The 13,353-nt window shown below is 28.0% G+C and overlaps 1 protein-coding gene across 5 annotated transcripts; it reads right to left on the reverse strand.

Moving 5' to 3' along the window:
- Positions 1 to 2,900: 2,900 nt before the first annotated feature.
- LOC100783284 (high mobility group B protein 15) lies at positions 2,901 to 8,260 on the reverse strand. 5 transcript variants are annotated; one of them, XM_006589717.4, is made up of 7 exons: positions 7,982 to 8,260; positions 6,495 to 6,709; positions 5,948 to 6,026; positions 5,046 to 5,208; positions 4,830 to 4,955; positions 3,659 to 4,053; positions 2,901 to 3,544 (listed from the first exon to the last, which is right to left on the reverse strand). In XM_006589717.4, exons 2-7 carry the CDS (start codon positions 6,665 to 6,667, stop codon positions 3,203 to 3,205), a joined length of 1,278 nt encoding a protein of 425 aa, XP_006589780.1. In that variant the 5' UTR covers positions 6,668 to 6,709; positions 7,982 to 8,260; the 3' UTR covers positions 2,901 to 3,202. The 5 variants fall into 5 exon arrangements, with proteins under 5 accessions (XP_006589780.1, XP_006589781.1, XP_006589778.1 ...); XM_006589718.4 differs by lacking the exon at positions 7,982 to 8,260 and adding an exon at positions 7,836 to 7,885; XM_006589715.4 differs by lacking the exon at positions 7,982 to 8,260 and adding an exon at positions 7,731 to 7,885.
- Between the last annotated feature and the right edge of the window lie 5,093 nt (positions 8,261 to 13,353).

The raw sequence follows: 13,353 nt of genomic DNA on the forward strand, positions 1-13,353 counted from the left end.
TTTGAAAAAGTTTTAGAACTAAAAAATATTATATCCAACAAATTATTACTTGTTTAATTTGATCAACGAATTTACTTTTATGCATTTAATATGGTCTTTGATATTTTGAAACCTATAAAATATAATAAAATAAATGAAAAATTATTTTATAAATTAAAGTATGTGCAACATTTAATCATATTTTCAAATTCAATTAAAAAATAATCGTATACCTAACCCAGTTGTTATTTGGTCAACAAAAATAAACTTATATTTTTAAGGTTAACAAAGAGTTTAAAAACAACTTACAAAACAAATTCTACTATTGTCCCATCACTAGGCTATCAATGTGACACACATGCCATCAATTAACGTTATTACTTGATAGTAAGGGTTGAAATTGTTAACAGATGAAAACTATAAGAACCAAAATGTTAAATTCAAAATTTTTTGAGACTAAATAATATTAATTTCAAAAGATTATTACTTGTCTAATTTGGTGAAAAAGTTTACTATTTTGCCCTTAACATAGTCGCTTGGATTTTCTAAAACCTATAAAAAATACATAAGAGAGATTAAATTATATTTGTGTAACTTAAGTAATTATTACATCATTCAATAATTTGATATAAAATATGATTTTTATCAATCTAACCATTAAATTATATTTACATATTATCAATATTACTTGTGTCAAAAAATTTCAAAATTAATAACAATAAGAAAATAATCAAATAATTCATATTTTAATATATTTTAAAAATGTCATTACATTAATTTTAATCTAAATGTTTTAACAAATAATTATGGATGAATGTGAAATTTTATATATATGATCTATGAGAAATAAATTTTTAATCCAGCAATAAATTCTAAAAACATTATCCAATTGAAAATTGTTAAATGATGCAATAATTTATCAAAGTTGCACCTATTTGTTCCTCCTAAAAAATACAATAAAATTAATGAAAATTAATTTTTATAGTTCAAAATATGTGCATTTTTTTATGTAATGAAATTTTGTCTTTCCTTTGTTTAGTATCCAAATCTTATATGTAAAATTTGCTTCTTCTAAAGCTCGCACGTGTATATATATGCATATATAATATTGTGATAAAATATAATTATATTTATCATTAATTAAAAACAAATTGAATATATAAATACTTTGAATTAAAAAGTATATAGTTTTTCTTTCTAATTTTGAAAAAAATTAAAACTTTATGAATGTCTCTAAGTATAGCTTTCATGTAAGTAAATATAATTAAACAAGTCTTACGTATTGAATTAGTAAAAACAAAAAGATTCAAAATTGTGTTAAAAATAAAAAATTACCAATCACTATTTCTAAAAGACTAAATTGACCAAAATTTTAAAAAATAAAAGATCAAAATGATTTTTTTAAAAGATTAAAAAATATTTAAAATAAAATAAAGAACCAAAATAAATCATAAAAATAAGATAAAAGAATAAAATCATGATTTAGCCTTTATTTAATAATATATAATTTTCAATTTAATAATATATTTTTAACATACATAGATTATATGAAAATTCATAAATTTAATAAACATATATTATATTTATTAAATCTAATTTTATTAAAATGAATATAATATTTAATGTTTTTACAGTTAATTGTATGTCATATTTATTAAATTTATCGGTTAATAAAATAACAATATTTTTATTTATATATTTACATAAATAGTAAATTTATACTATTGAATAAAACATTTAATTATATGCAAAAGAAATCACATTGTTGAAAAAACAAGATGGAATTAGAAAACTACAGAACCATCATAATGTTTTTAAATATATCCTCAGAATTAAAAAGAGGATAATTTATACATTTAATGTAAATTAAATATTATTTAATAAATATACTAATTTTTATTATAGAAGAAAATTTATGTTTTAAAATACTATGTATAAACTATTTTTAAACAATAAAAATAATGAATATATATACTATTATTTTTTTAATGTTTGCTTTTTTACAATATATATATATATATATAATATGCAAATTCATACAATTGACAAACATATATTATAGTTATTAAATATAATAATTAATTTAATATAAGAAAAATTAAATTGTACTGATAGAAAATAATTATTATTAGTCATACAATTAATTAAATACAATAATTAATTTTCTAGTTATTGAATATAATAATTAATATAATATATTCTAGTCATACAATTAATTAACATATATTCTAGTTTCTGTTTATAAAAAAATTAAAAGTGATGTTTGTTTCTTTTACAAGGCTCAATCCATATTGTTCATTATATTAATTATTATTAGACGATAATCCGATAATCAATTAATTTGAAAGAGAAAAGTCCATACAGACAAAAGAAGAAAGAGAAGATGATTAATAATAAGAATAATTTTGAAAAAAATATAAATTTAAAATAAATTTATTATTATCCATTAAATTAATTACTTTACCTTGTGAATTAGATAATCAAGTTTTACCTAATTCACTAGTAAGTCTTATTTGACCAAAAAAAATTGTATTATAAATAAAAAGAGTGAGTAATTAGTTTAATATTTTTTTATTTTAAAATCATAAATATTATTAAACATGTAAATTAATTGATACAAAATTATTTCCCTTTAACTAACGGTCTCAAATGAAAGATACTAGTGTTGTATAAAAAAACACATAAAGAAAGGTGATTGCCCTTTCTCTTAGGTTCTTTGGGATGCACTCGGTTTTGACAATCATTGTTTTGTTAATCATGTCCCCTGATCACTTGGATCATCAGACGCTGCTTGTTGCCTGCCTTTGATTGACAACAATGGAATGTTGGGTTTTGCCCATTCGACAAGTTCTTTCAAAAAAACACTAAAAATGAATTTTGAAAATAAAAACCATACACACACTTATAGCTGCTATAAAGTATAAAATGAAAAGAGGCATTTTATTCTTTTGGTCTCGATGGACCTAATAACATAGGAAGAGCGGACTCCCAAGGACCTAATTAACAAGTTGCCATCATATCATCCATGTCAGCTTGCCAGATGTACAATAGCAATATAGCATGAAGCCAACATGAACACCTTAAATTAAAACATTAATTAAAACGACAAAACTCACAGTTAAGCCCTGTGTGAGCAACCAAGTAAGCACTGCAACCTTAATCCTACCTCAAATCTCCACTGCATCTAAATTATCATAAGAAAATCTCTCTCTCCTGGAGAAGCTCATAAACCCCCCTTAGATGACTTCTCTTCCGAACCCAAATAGCTTGTTTCTGCTCCCATTCCTATAACAGGCAATGCATCCATATCAAAGCCTCTCTCTGCAGTTTTATTATAATCTTCATAGTCACTTCCACCAGAACTCTCCTCTGGAGTTTGAGGTGAATCTCCCTCAGCTTCATCCATTTTTATGTCAACATCCAACATGTCTGCATCCGGTTCGGGAAGTCGTTGTTGAAGTGGCACAGCATCGCTGATAACTTGGCCCATCTTCTGTTTCTCCCGATAATCCTCCATTTCTGCTCTGTACCTCTCTTTATCCTTCATGGCCTTCTCTTGATAAACCTTTAGGTCATTCAAACTCAACGCATTAATATAATATGGCCCAGATACAAGAACCAAAAGATGCATATGAGCTTATGCATATATAAAATATACAATGTTAAACCAATTCCTTACAGTCTTTTCTGATTCTTTTAACTTGTTCCAAAGTTCACCAATCATCCTACTAATCTCTCTGTCCTTTCCATGATGAAGTAGCTTTAGTCTTGCATGCTGCTCAGCAAAGAAGAAATTGTACCCACTTCTGTTGGGTTTTGGATGAGCAGGATCTCTCCTTTTTATTTCTGATTTCTTCCTGCGTCGTCGACGATGGACACCCAATGAAGCAGAAGCATTGTTGTTCTTAGCTGAGGCACTATGATGGGATGCAACCAATACAGGGTTTTGTGGAGCTTGATAAAGCACGCCTTTGAGTTTCTCAGAACCAATTGTGACTGTAACTAGATACCCACTTTCAAACTTCCCATCAATGACCCCAATGACTGGAGAACCTGCCGAAGATGCTGCCATTGCTGAAGACAACAAGACAATAAACAGTATTATTTATCAAATAATCAATCAGTCATGATAGTTAAAGATATTGAATCACTGATGCAATGCAATCATCATGTGATCTTTTAAATATGTTTATTGAGACGCTCAAAATCTTAATGGGTACTTGTATCAGTGATCTTTTAAATATGTTTGGCAGTATTATTTATCAAATATTAATGCAACACTAGACCTACTTTGTCTGGTTAACCATACAGTGGCACCTGGCAAAAAAACAAAAAATTAGGCACTTAATGGGTACACCTCTCAAAATCTGCTCTCAAGTATGACTTATGATCAGCATAACTATTTCATGAAAGAAAGGCTAGTCTTGTTTGGATATCCAATAATAGGTTGACACCACCTATTATTTAAACAATCTGTACACCACCTCCAAAATCTTGTTTGGACCATCCTGTTGTTTAAAAAATGGACAAATTGGTAAGAATTATAATTGGTCTATCACATATCCCCAGACTTAGGGAAAGAAAAATAGATATATGGAATTAGAATAGATTTCATAAAGTTACATTCCATTCTATTTTATTCTAAGCAATCCTAACATGGCAACCAATGTCATTTCATTCTACTCCATTCCATCATTTGCCATCACTCTAAACATACATAGCCTAAAAGAGTATTAGAAGCTAAGACTAAAAATTCTCATGACCATATTCACCCTTTTTTTCCTTTTTCTTTGTAAGTTGTGGTTATCAATTAATCTTGTTTTGGGCCAACAAAAAGAAAGAGCAAAGACCTTCAGGCAATTTAGCAGCATTAATATTTGACTGTTGAAAGACAGCTGGTTGAATTTCTGACAAAGGCTGCGGAAACTGCATTTTTGGAGGAGGAACTGGCAGGGTTGATTGATTCTGCAAAGCATCTGTCAAAGAGAAATGGACATCTTATATATTAGAAGGGCCCCCATCCCTAACAGTAGCTAAAATCAGCAATGTGGTTTAAATGAAAATACCAGGAGCAGTAGGGTCCCATTCACGGGCTTTAAAGAAGTAAATTTGTTCATAATGGTAGAGCAATGAAGCATAGTACTTCCGCAACACAAAAGAAGCATTTGTAGCTGTTGATGGAAAATTGAAGACTGAAGTTACGTCTTTCCATTTCCTCTCTCTAATTATCTGCAAGACAGATTAACCAGATACTGTAACTTTTAGCACTACAACCAAATAAAACAAAAAGATATGGCTCAAAGAATAGTGAAAATAATTCACAGTTTTCTGCCAGAATATTATACAAAATGCATCAAAACCCAAAAACTACTGACATTTTATTATCATGATGTTGAGCAAATCACTCCAAGGTAAAAATCTTAAACATAAGATAAATTGAACTAGAATATAATCAAACATGTTATAAAAGCATCAAAACCATTATTGACAATTTGACAACATGCAATGCAATCATCATGAAACATAAATTTATTGAGACGCTCTCTCAAGTTTAAAGAGAAAATTCATCATATGCTACAATTGAACCCTTTTCACATGCACAGCCAATGAAGATAATGAAAAAATTAACAAACTTTGGAAAAAGTTGTGTCTCTGGTCTCCCCTTGATAAACATCAACATAATGAAAAAGGGAAATTGACAAGCTTCCCTGATATATTGAGAACATATTGGATAACTACAACTTTGTAGTAAAACACCTTCTATTATTTGAAGCCACAAAGTTCAGCAGAACCACAATGAACACCAGGAAATATTAATTGATTTAATACAAATTCATCTGCTTGCGGGAGATCATTCTATCAGAGCGAATCACAAGCCGATGAAAATGCTAATAACAATTGGTTGGGATCAGATATAAAATAATACAATGGTTCTTCAACAATAAATCAAGTTCTCATCACATCTTACTTTGGCAATCCCTCCTCGAGAAGTCACTTCAACAAAGAGGCGATGCAAATCTAGTTCTCTTCCTCCAACAATGGGAATCCTGCAACAAAATTTCAAATGCCACAAAAGTAACTAAAAAGGAGTTGGGGGGACATGCTTTTATGTTACAAAGTTATGCAATTAAAAGGCATTAATAATTAGGAGGAGACAATAGTTCCAAAAACTACAAAACTGTAAGCTGAGGCCCCACTGCAGATATTGTAACAACGGAATGATTTTAAACTTGTTGGCAAAGCCAAAGAGTGCTGCTAACATTATTAGGTAGAACCATGAAACATCATCAGATATATCAATACAGAGAACATAAATGTAACTTAAAAGTTTGCATGTTTCATATCTACAGAACGAACCAAGAACAGGCTCTGGAAGTTTACTTTAAGAATTTCCCAACCAACTCATCATCCTCTCTTACAGTTTTGACACCCCTATGAACACTTCTAAAGTAAATAAAATTAAAAAACAAAAATACTTATATAGGTTACGGCCAAATGATATTCAGAGAACTTACATGAACTTGGTACCCATAGCGGCGTGAAGTTTCTCCAAGGTAAACATGAAGAGCTGGGGATTGTCTACAACCTCCTCATATTTTGCTAGAGAAAAAGGATATGCACAATAACTCGAACCTGCTGCATCTTTTATAGGTAATGAGCTGTTACCAACGCAAGATGTTGATGCCATTAACTAACTACTTGGTAATTTCTTTCAGCCTTCAGTGCTTTCCTGTCCCACCATCAACAACACAACAAGTTTAACATTTTGTAGCACAGCAGAGGGGAATTGGAAAATAATGAAGGAACCAAAGGGAGACAAAAACATTATTGGTAAGTTGATAATCACCAAGCAGCATTTGTTTTGTAGATATGAAAAAGAAAAAATAAACATGAATGGGAAATGAAATGGCCACTTACATGCAGACAACAGATAAAAGAAACGAGACAAAAAAATGAAAAGAAACAGACAAGTTCACAGGATAAGAAGAAAGAAATAGTCCCATGAAAATAAAAAAGAGAAAAAGAGAGAGGGAGGCCAATAAAATCACCGTGCAGCAGCAGATTCAGGACTGAAACACCCCACAAAGGGTGAACGGGTGGTGGTGAAATAACTTGCAGTAGTAACAAGGAAGATACAAAGCCCAAGAAAAAGGGCATTATGGTACAGAAGAAAAGCTGTGACACAACCATGAATTCCCTCAGATTACCGAGGATGTAACAGCAAGAACCCATCAAACAAAGCAAGCTCAGGGCTCTGGCCTTTAGAAACAACAGTGGCTAACCAAGATAAACCTTTTTAGTCTCTTTGGTAATAAAGTCCCTTTCTACTTTTTAGTCTCTCCCAAACCCCATGCACTGTTCACAGACCTATGTAACCTATGACTGAACCCTGACATTGGTAGCATAGTATGCATGTATATCTCCATCTAGACTATCTTAAACCATTTTTTACATAAATACCTACTAGTATATGCATAAAGCAAGTCATTACTTTAATTGATCTTTCTCTATAATCTGACACTGTTTCAGGGTTAAAAGGATTTGTGGGGTTGGTGTCATCATGATGCCAATCCATCGTCCAATACCAAATATCAGAAAAACTTCACCTTTTTTTATTTGATATCCAAGGAAAATTCCAATCCGATTTATTGTCCTTGTTGCACCCTCTAATGGAGGTCAAATAAAAAAAAAAATCATAAAGCAAAGATTATCACTTGATATCAATTATCCATCGCAATAAAAGTGTGCACCTTTTTTGTGTATGCACCTTGCTTCGCTTGGCGTTATTATTACTATTTCATTAAAGAAATTGAGAAGAAAATAGAAAAATAAGAGAATATATAACGGTAGCTCACGTTAAAAAGAATATGATATGACAAGATGCAAATCCAGAGACAGAAGCAGAAATGTCAAACAACAGCTTTTGTATTTGTTTATATATAAAAAAAAAATAAGACAAAATAATAATAAAATAATATAATAAATGTAAAGGCTAATTTACCAAAGGTAACAGAGGACGGAATATCATCTTCTCATCATGTAAATGAAATGACAGCAAGTAAGAAGCTTTAAAGATAATGGCACTGTTATTAAAAAAAAATGTTCGGAGATGCGAATGGATTGGATGGTGAAGAAGAAAAATTAACCCTAAAAAATTTATGCCTATCTCCCAAATGACGATCTTGTCCTCTGTAACTTTTCAATTCATCCGCGCTAGTGAAAGGGTGATTCTGCCTTTGTACAGTGAAATTTGCTGCATCTCTAGATATAATTAAATGTAAAATCAATAACTAAATTTGGATGCAAAAAATCATAATCATAATAATCATTTTTTTATATAGAATTCTTGAAAGGGAATGGAATGGCCTCAACCGCATCCTTTTGTAACAACTTGTGGAAATGCCATGTGCAACGCTCACCACATAATATTCTCTATCTTTTCCTAAATAGCAATCTTTCTCTGCCAATCTCAAAAAAAAAAAAAAAACTTTCTATACCAAACAAAATATTACTATACTAATAAGAGGAAATAGCATTTTTTTCTAGATATGTCATAATTACAAAAGAGTGTATTTCTTTTCTTTTAAAAAAAGAGATTTGACTAAATTATAAATTTGATCTCTTATTTATCTTGATTTTGGTTCTCCTATAATTTAATTTAGTTCTTCAAATTTTTGTAATTCGGTTATTTCGATCTCCAATCATGACATTAGATGTTAACTCTTAATTGTTTATCTTGGCTATCATGTGTCGCGCTTTTATTGAACATTGATCGTCATATATTGCACTTCAACGTTGACAAGTAATCAATGGTAAATTAAAGTAAAGGGGACCAAAATCGAATTCTAACACTCATAAGAATACCAAATTTGTAATTTAGTGAAGAGATTTTATATTTATAAATTGTAAATATATATAAAAATATATACCACCAAATAATTAAAATTTTAAAACGATAAAATAATAAGCTTAATATCAAATTATTCTCCCTTATATATATCCATGTAATTACTAAATAGAAATCTTTTCTAGATATATGTCATAATTATAAAAGAGTTTATTTCTTTTTTAAAAGAAACAACATTTTTATATCTATAAATTGTAAATATATATATATATATATATATATATATATATACTGCCAAGTAATTAAAAATTTAGAACCATAAAATAATAATTTAATATCAATTTATTTCCTCTTTTATCTATTAAATATATTCATGTAATAGTCAGAAGAAGAAAAAATATATATTAACATAAAAAATCTTGTGAGAGCAATTAGTCCATATACTCTTCAATATTGATCATTTGATATGCCAATGAGTAATTGTGAAACACCAAACAAAAGATGTTCAGAAATTCAAGTTGTTATATCAATTGCAAAAAAAAAAAAAAAAAATCTTGTACCGAATCAGTTAAGTAATATAAAGTTTTTTTTTACTGAAGTAATATCCACTAAAATTTAAACAAACTGTGATGTCATTATTTTTTTATTAAAATACACTTTAAATTAAAAAAAGAAGGGAGAGTTGCTCCACCCTTTTCCCTCTATATGCAACTCTATTAAATATGCAACTCTGTTTAAGGATTTGATGTGGTTTTGACTTAAAATTAATTTGAATTAATAAAAAAATTAAGTATAATTAGATTTGATTCAGCTTAAATTATTTATGAAATCTAAAACAAATTAAATTAATTTCTACAAATTGATTTTGTGGTTTAAAAATTCTATCAAAAAATATTTAAAAAATACTTGAAAAGTTTGTTATTAATTAGACAGATGTTGACCAATAATTAATTCGACAATTAACTATATAAATCAACAACAAAAGTTTCAAAATTGAACTTAAAGCTAATTATTTTCAAGTTAAATAATATTTGAATAATAATCATTTAATTTAAAAATAAAATAGTCATAAGACTTGTTTATAAGTTCCAACAACTGAACTTAGAAAAACAGCTTTAGTAAATCAACATTGATAATATTTACTTCCAACCATGAGGATCTGTAGACAACAAACCAATAATTGCAACAATAAATTTTAGGGGTATTCGTGGTGAGTTTGATTTGGTTTGGCTTAATTTCTGCATGTCAAACCACAAACTGATCCAAATTGTGCCATTTGAAGTATTTTTAAAAAAATTCAAACCAATAATTATTGATTTTTATGTGGTTTTTTATTTATTTTTGGTTGGTTTTCGGTTTTACATTTGACTTAGATTTGGTTTTAAACACTCATATTTTTATTTATGTTTCTTCTTCTTTTTTTGCTGAATTTTTCTTCTTTGTTCCATCTCCTTTACGTATCTCCCTCTACGATAACCTTTATTAATCGTGCAGGAGGGTGGACGGAAAAAAAAATGGAAGGTTGAGATTTTAAAGTGGGAAATTGTGATAAAGGAGGGTGGGTAGAAAAAAATGGGAAATTGGGCATTTTAAAATTGAGAAATAGAAGGGGGTTGAAAAAAAAAAGATGATGTAGCTAAATGGCTAAATGATGAGTAAATTTTACGAAGAAATAGATTATGTATTGAGAATCCAAAAAAAAAATATTTATTTAATTATAATATAAATTTATTGATTTTTATGATAATTATTTTTAAAATTATATAAACGATGATATATGATTAAATAATAATAATATTTTTTTTATCAATTCATAACTATCAAACTTAAATTGTATTACTTGTCAATGTAAGAAGGTTGGGCATTTTTTAAAGGTGGCTAGAGGTATCATATTCACAAATGGGGAAATAGTTGAGTCATTGGTGTTTGATAATATAACTTTTCTTTGTTTGAAGAAATTAATGCCGTATTTGTTTTGTCTCGTGTGTAATGAAACCCAATAAACACTAATCTACCTCTACACAACTAATTTATGCTATCAACATAATATTTTTTTATCTTTTCATAACCTTAAATTTTAGCGTAACAATAGATGTACAAACCTATTTTGGGGAGCATGAGGTGGAACGAAAAGAGAAACAAAAATAGCAAAGAGAATGTGTGTGGGAACCGAAAAGTGATAGATATGTGATAAATGAGAAAAAAAAAATCTAAGTAAACAAAGTTTAAAAAAAGGATAAGGAAGAGAAAATGAGTATATGTTTACATATTTATTTTAGATTTTATTCTTAGTTTAAAAGAATTAATCATGAATTATCTCTTGAGGAGGGATTTGTTTTGAGTTACAATGTTGCATTTTTAAGAATTACATTCCAAAAAATGTTATAATTAGAAATTTTATTGTTTATCAATTAAGGTGATGTAGTAGTGATATTTAGTCCTTAAACAAATGTTACCAAAAATATTTATTTTGTATTAATATTATGATCAGAAAAAAAAATGTTATTCCGAAGCATATCTAAAACATGTTTCATTGATTTTTAATATTCTTATTAATACTTCTTAAATTTTAAATTATACTTAACAATGTGTAATAGATATAACTCAATTGATTAAGTCGTTTACATAGGTTATTCTATTTTTTTTTTGTTACTTTTGTTATCCAATTCAATTCCTATAAATGGAAAAAAAGTAACTAATACTATAAATGTATAATAAATAAGAAAGAGCAAGGTAAAAATATACATGAAAGAGAAAATAAGTATATATATATATGCAATTTTACGTATTTTTTTAATATGATATTTAATTCTCCTATTTTTTTTAATCAAAACATCTTGTCATTCATTTTTAAAAAATACGTAATTTTAGTTCACTTATTTTTTAATTTAAAAATTTTATTCTTCACTTATTAAAAATATGTAACTTTAATCTTCTTTTAAAATTTTAAACTTGACTATATACTTTTTTTAATAAATTAAACTTGATAATAATTAAATAATTAAAAGAAGCATTTATCATGTGAATAATAAATAAATATGTAACAAACAACGTTTATAAAAAAATATAAATTAATATTTGAAATTGAGTTCAAAACTTAAAATTGTGAATTTTAAAAAAATGAGATATAACTTATCTCAATTAAAAAATTGAAGACAGAAATTACAAAAAAGTGGTGATGAAATGTTACGTGAGAGAGGAGGAATGCGATTCCGTGGCAGGCTGAGGCAAATCCTTCTTCATATCAGAATTCCTCGTGACGTTAAGTCTACAGCTTCCCTTTTGTCTTCAAAGTTTGTGCCCCAGTGCTTCCCTCCACACTGTCCTCTAACTTATGTAATTGTTTTGTAACGTGTTTGATGATTTGTTTCACTGAGGCATTGGTGTTTGTAGTGGTTGCTAGGGTCAGTTGATGTAATAGGTTCAGTATAGGTCGTTTTGTAAGTTGTTGTTGGATTTTGTAGCCATGTGACTATTTTGATGTAGTAGTCGGATTATATTGCTGTTAAAACACACTATCACAGACTCATAGTTGTGGGCAAGTAAACCAAAAGTTCATGAATGAAAATTAAACTAAATTAGAATCATAACCTATTCAACTGAACAAGGTGTTGGAAGGTAAGACAAATGGGAGGACTTCAAGAAATTAAAGAAACATAATAATAGGGATAAAACTTAGTAGTCATCTCCATCTGTTTGATCAACAGAGTGCAGGGAGTATAGATGATAATCAACCTATTTTGATGTTTGAGTCTGTAAGGCATCTATCTAATTTTTCAAAACTGGATATAATATTTAATATTCATGGGAAAGAAAAACCTTGATCTTTCTACTTTCTTGTATTTCCCCTCTTAGGCAACCAGTCGGCGATCAAACTTATGTGATTTTTGCACACTTTTCCTTTCGTCAAACAACGCAAATCCTGTGAAATTGAAATCCTTCTGTCTAACACGATGCTCTCACAAAGAGGTGAATAGAGAGGATGATTTCTTTTTTCTTTTTTACAATTACAAAATAAATATTTATTTAATTTAAATATCTAGTAAGCAATAAAAAATTAAAAAACTTATGCATTCACAGTACTTAACTGTCAACATATTCTTAACTGTCAACCCAATCAATTTGATAGAGGGACCTAATTTCCTGATTTAAAAAAATGACTAAACCTCTTGATTTCAAATTTAGGGGACCAAATTCACAGATTTGGTAAAATAGGAAGATGAAAACTGTATTTTAGCATAAAAATTTTACTTTTTAATTACTGACTTAAATTATCAAATTGGTCCTGAAGTTTTTTAAAAGTTTAATTTGGTTCTCAAATTCTTAAAAATAATCAATTTGGTTCTGAAATATTTAAAATGTTAAATTTGATTATCAAATTTTTAAAATTAATCAATTTGATTATCAAATTGTTAAATTGAATCAATTCAATTTTCAAATTTTAAGAAAAGAAATGATCAAGTTGTAAATTTACAATAATTTGAAGATCAAATTGATTAAAATTTTAAAAAATAAGGATCAAAATG

The sequence above is a fragment of the Glycine max genome, chromosome 10 (assembly GCF_000004515.6).
Source record: "Glycine max cultivar Williams 82 chromosome 10, Glycine_max_v4.0, whole genome shotgun sequence".
Classification (NCBI taxonomy): Eukaryota; Viridiplantae; Streptophyta; class Magnoliopsida; order Fabales; family Fabaceae; genus Glycine; species Glycine max.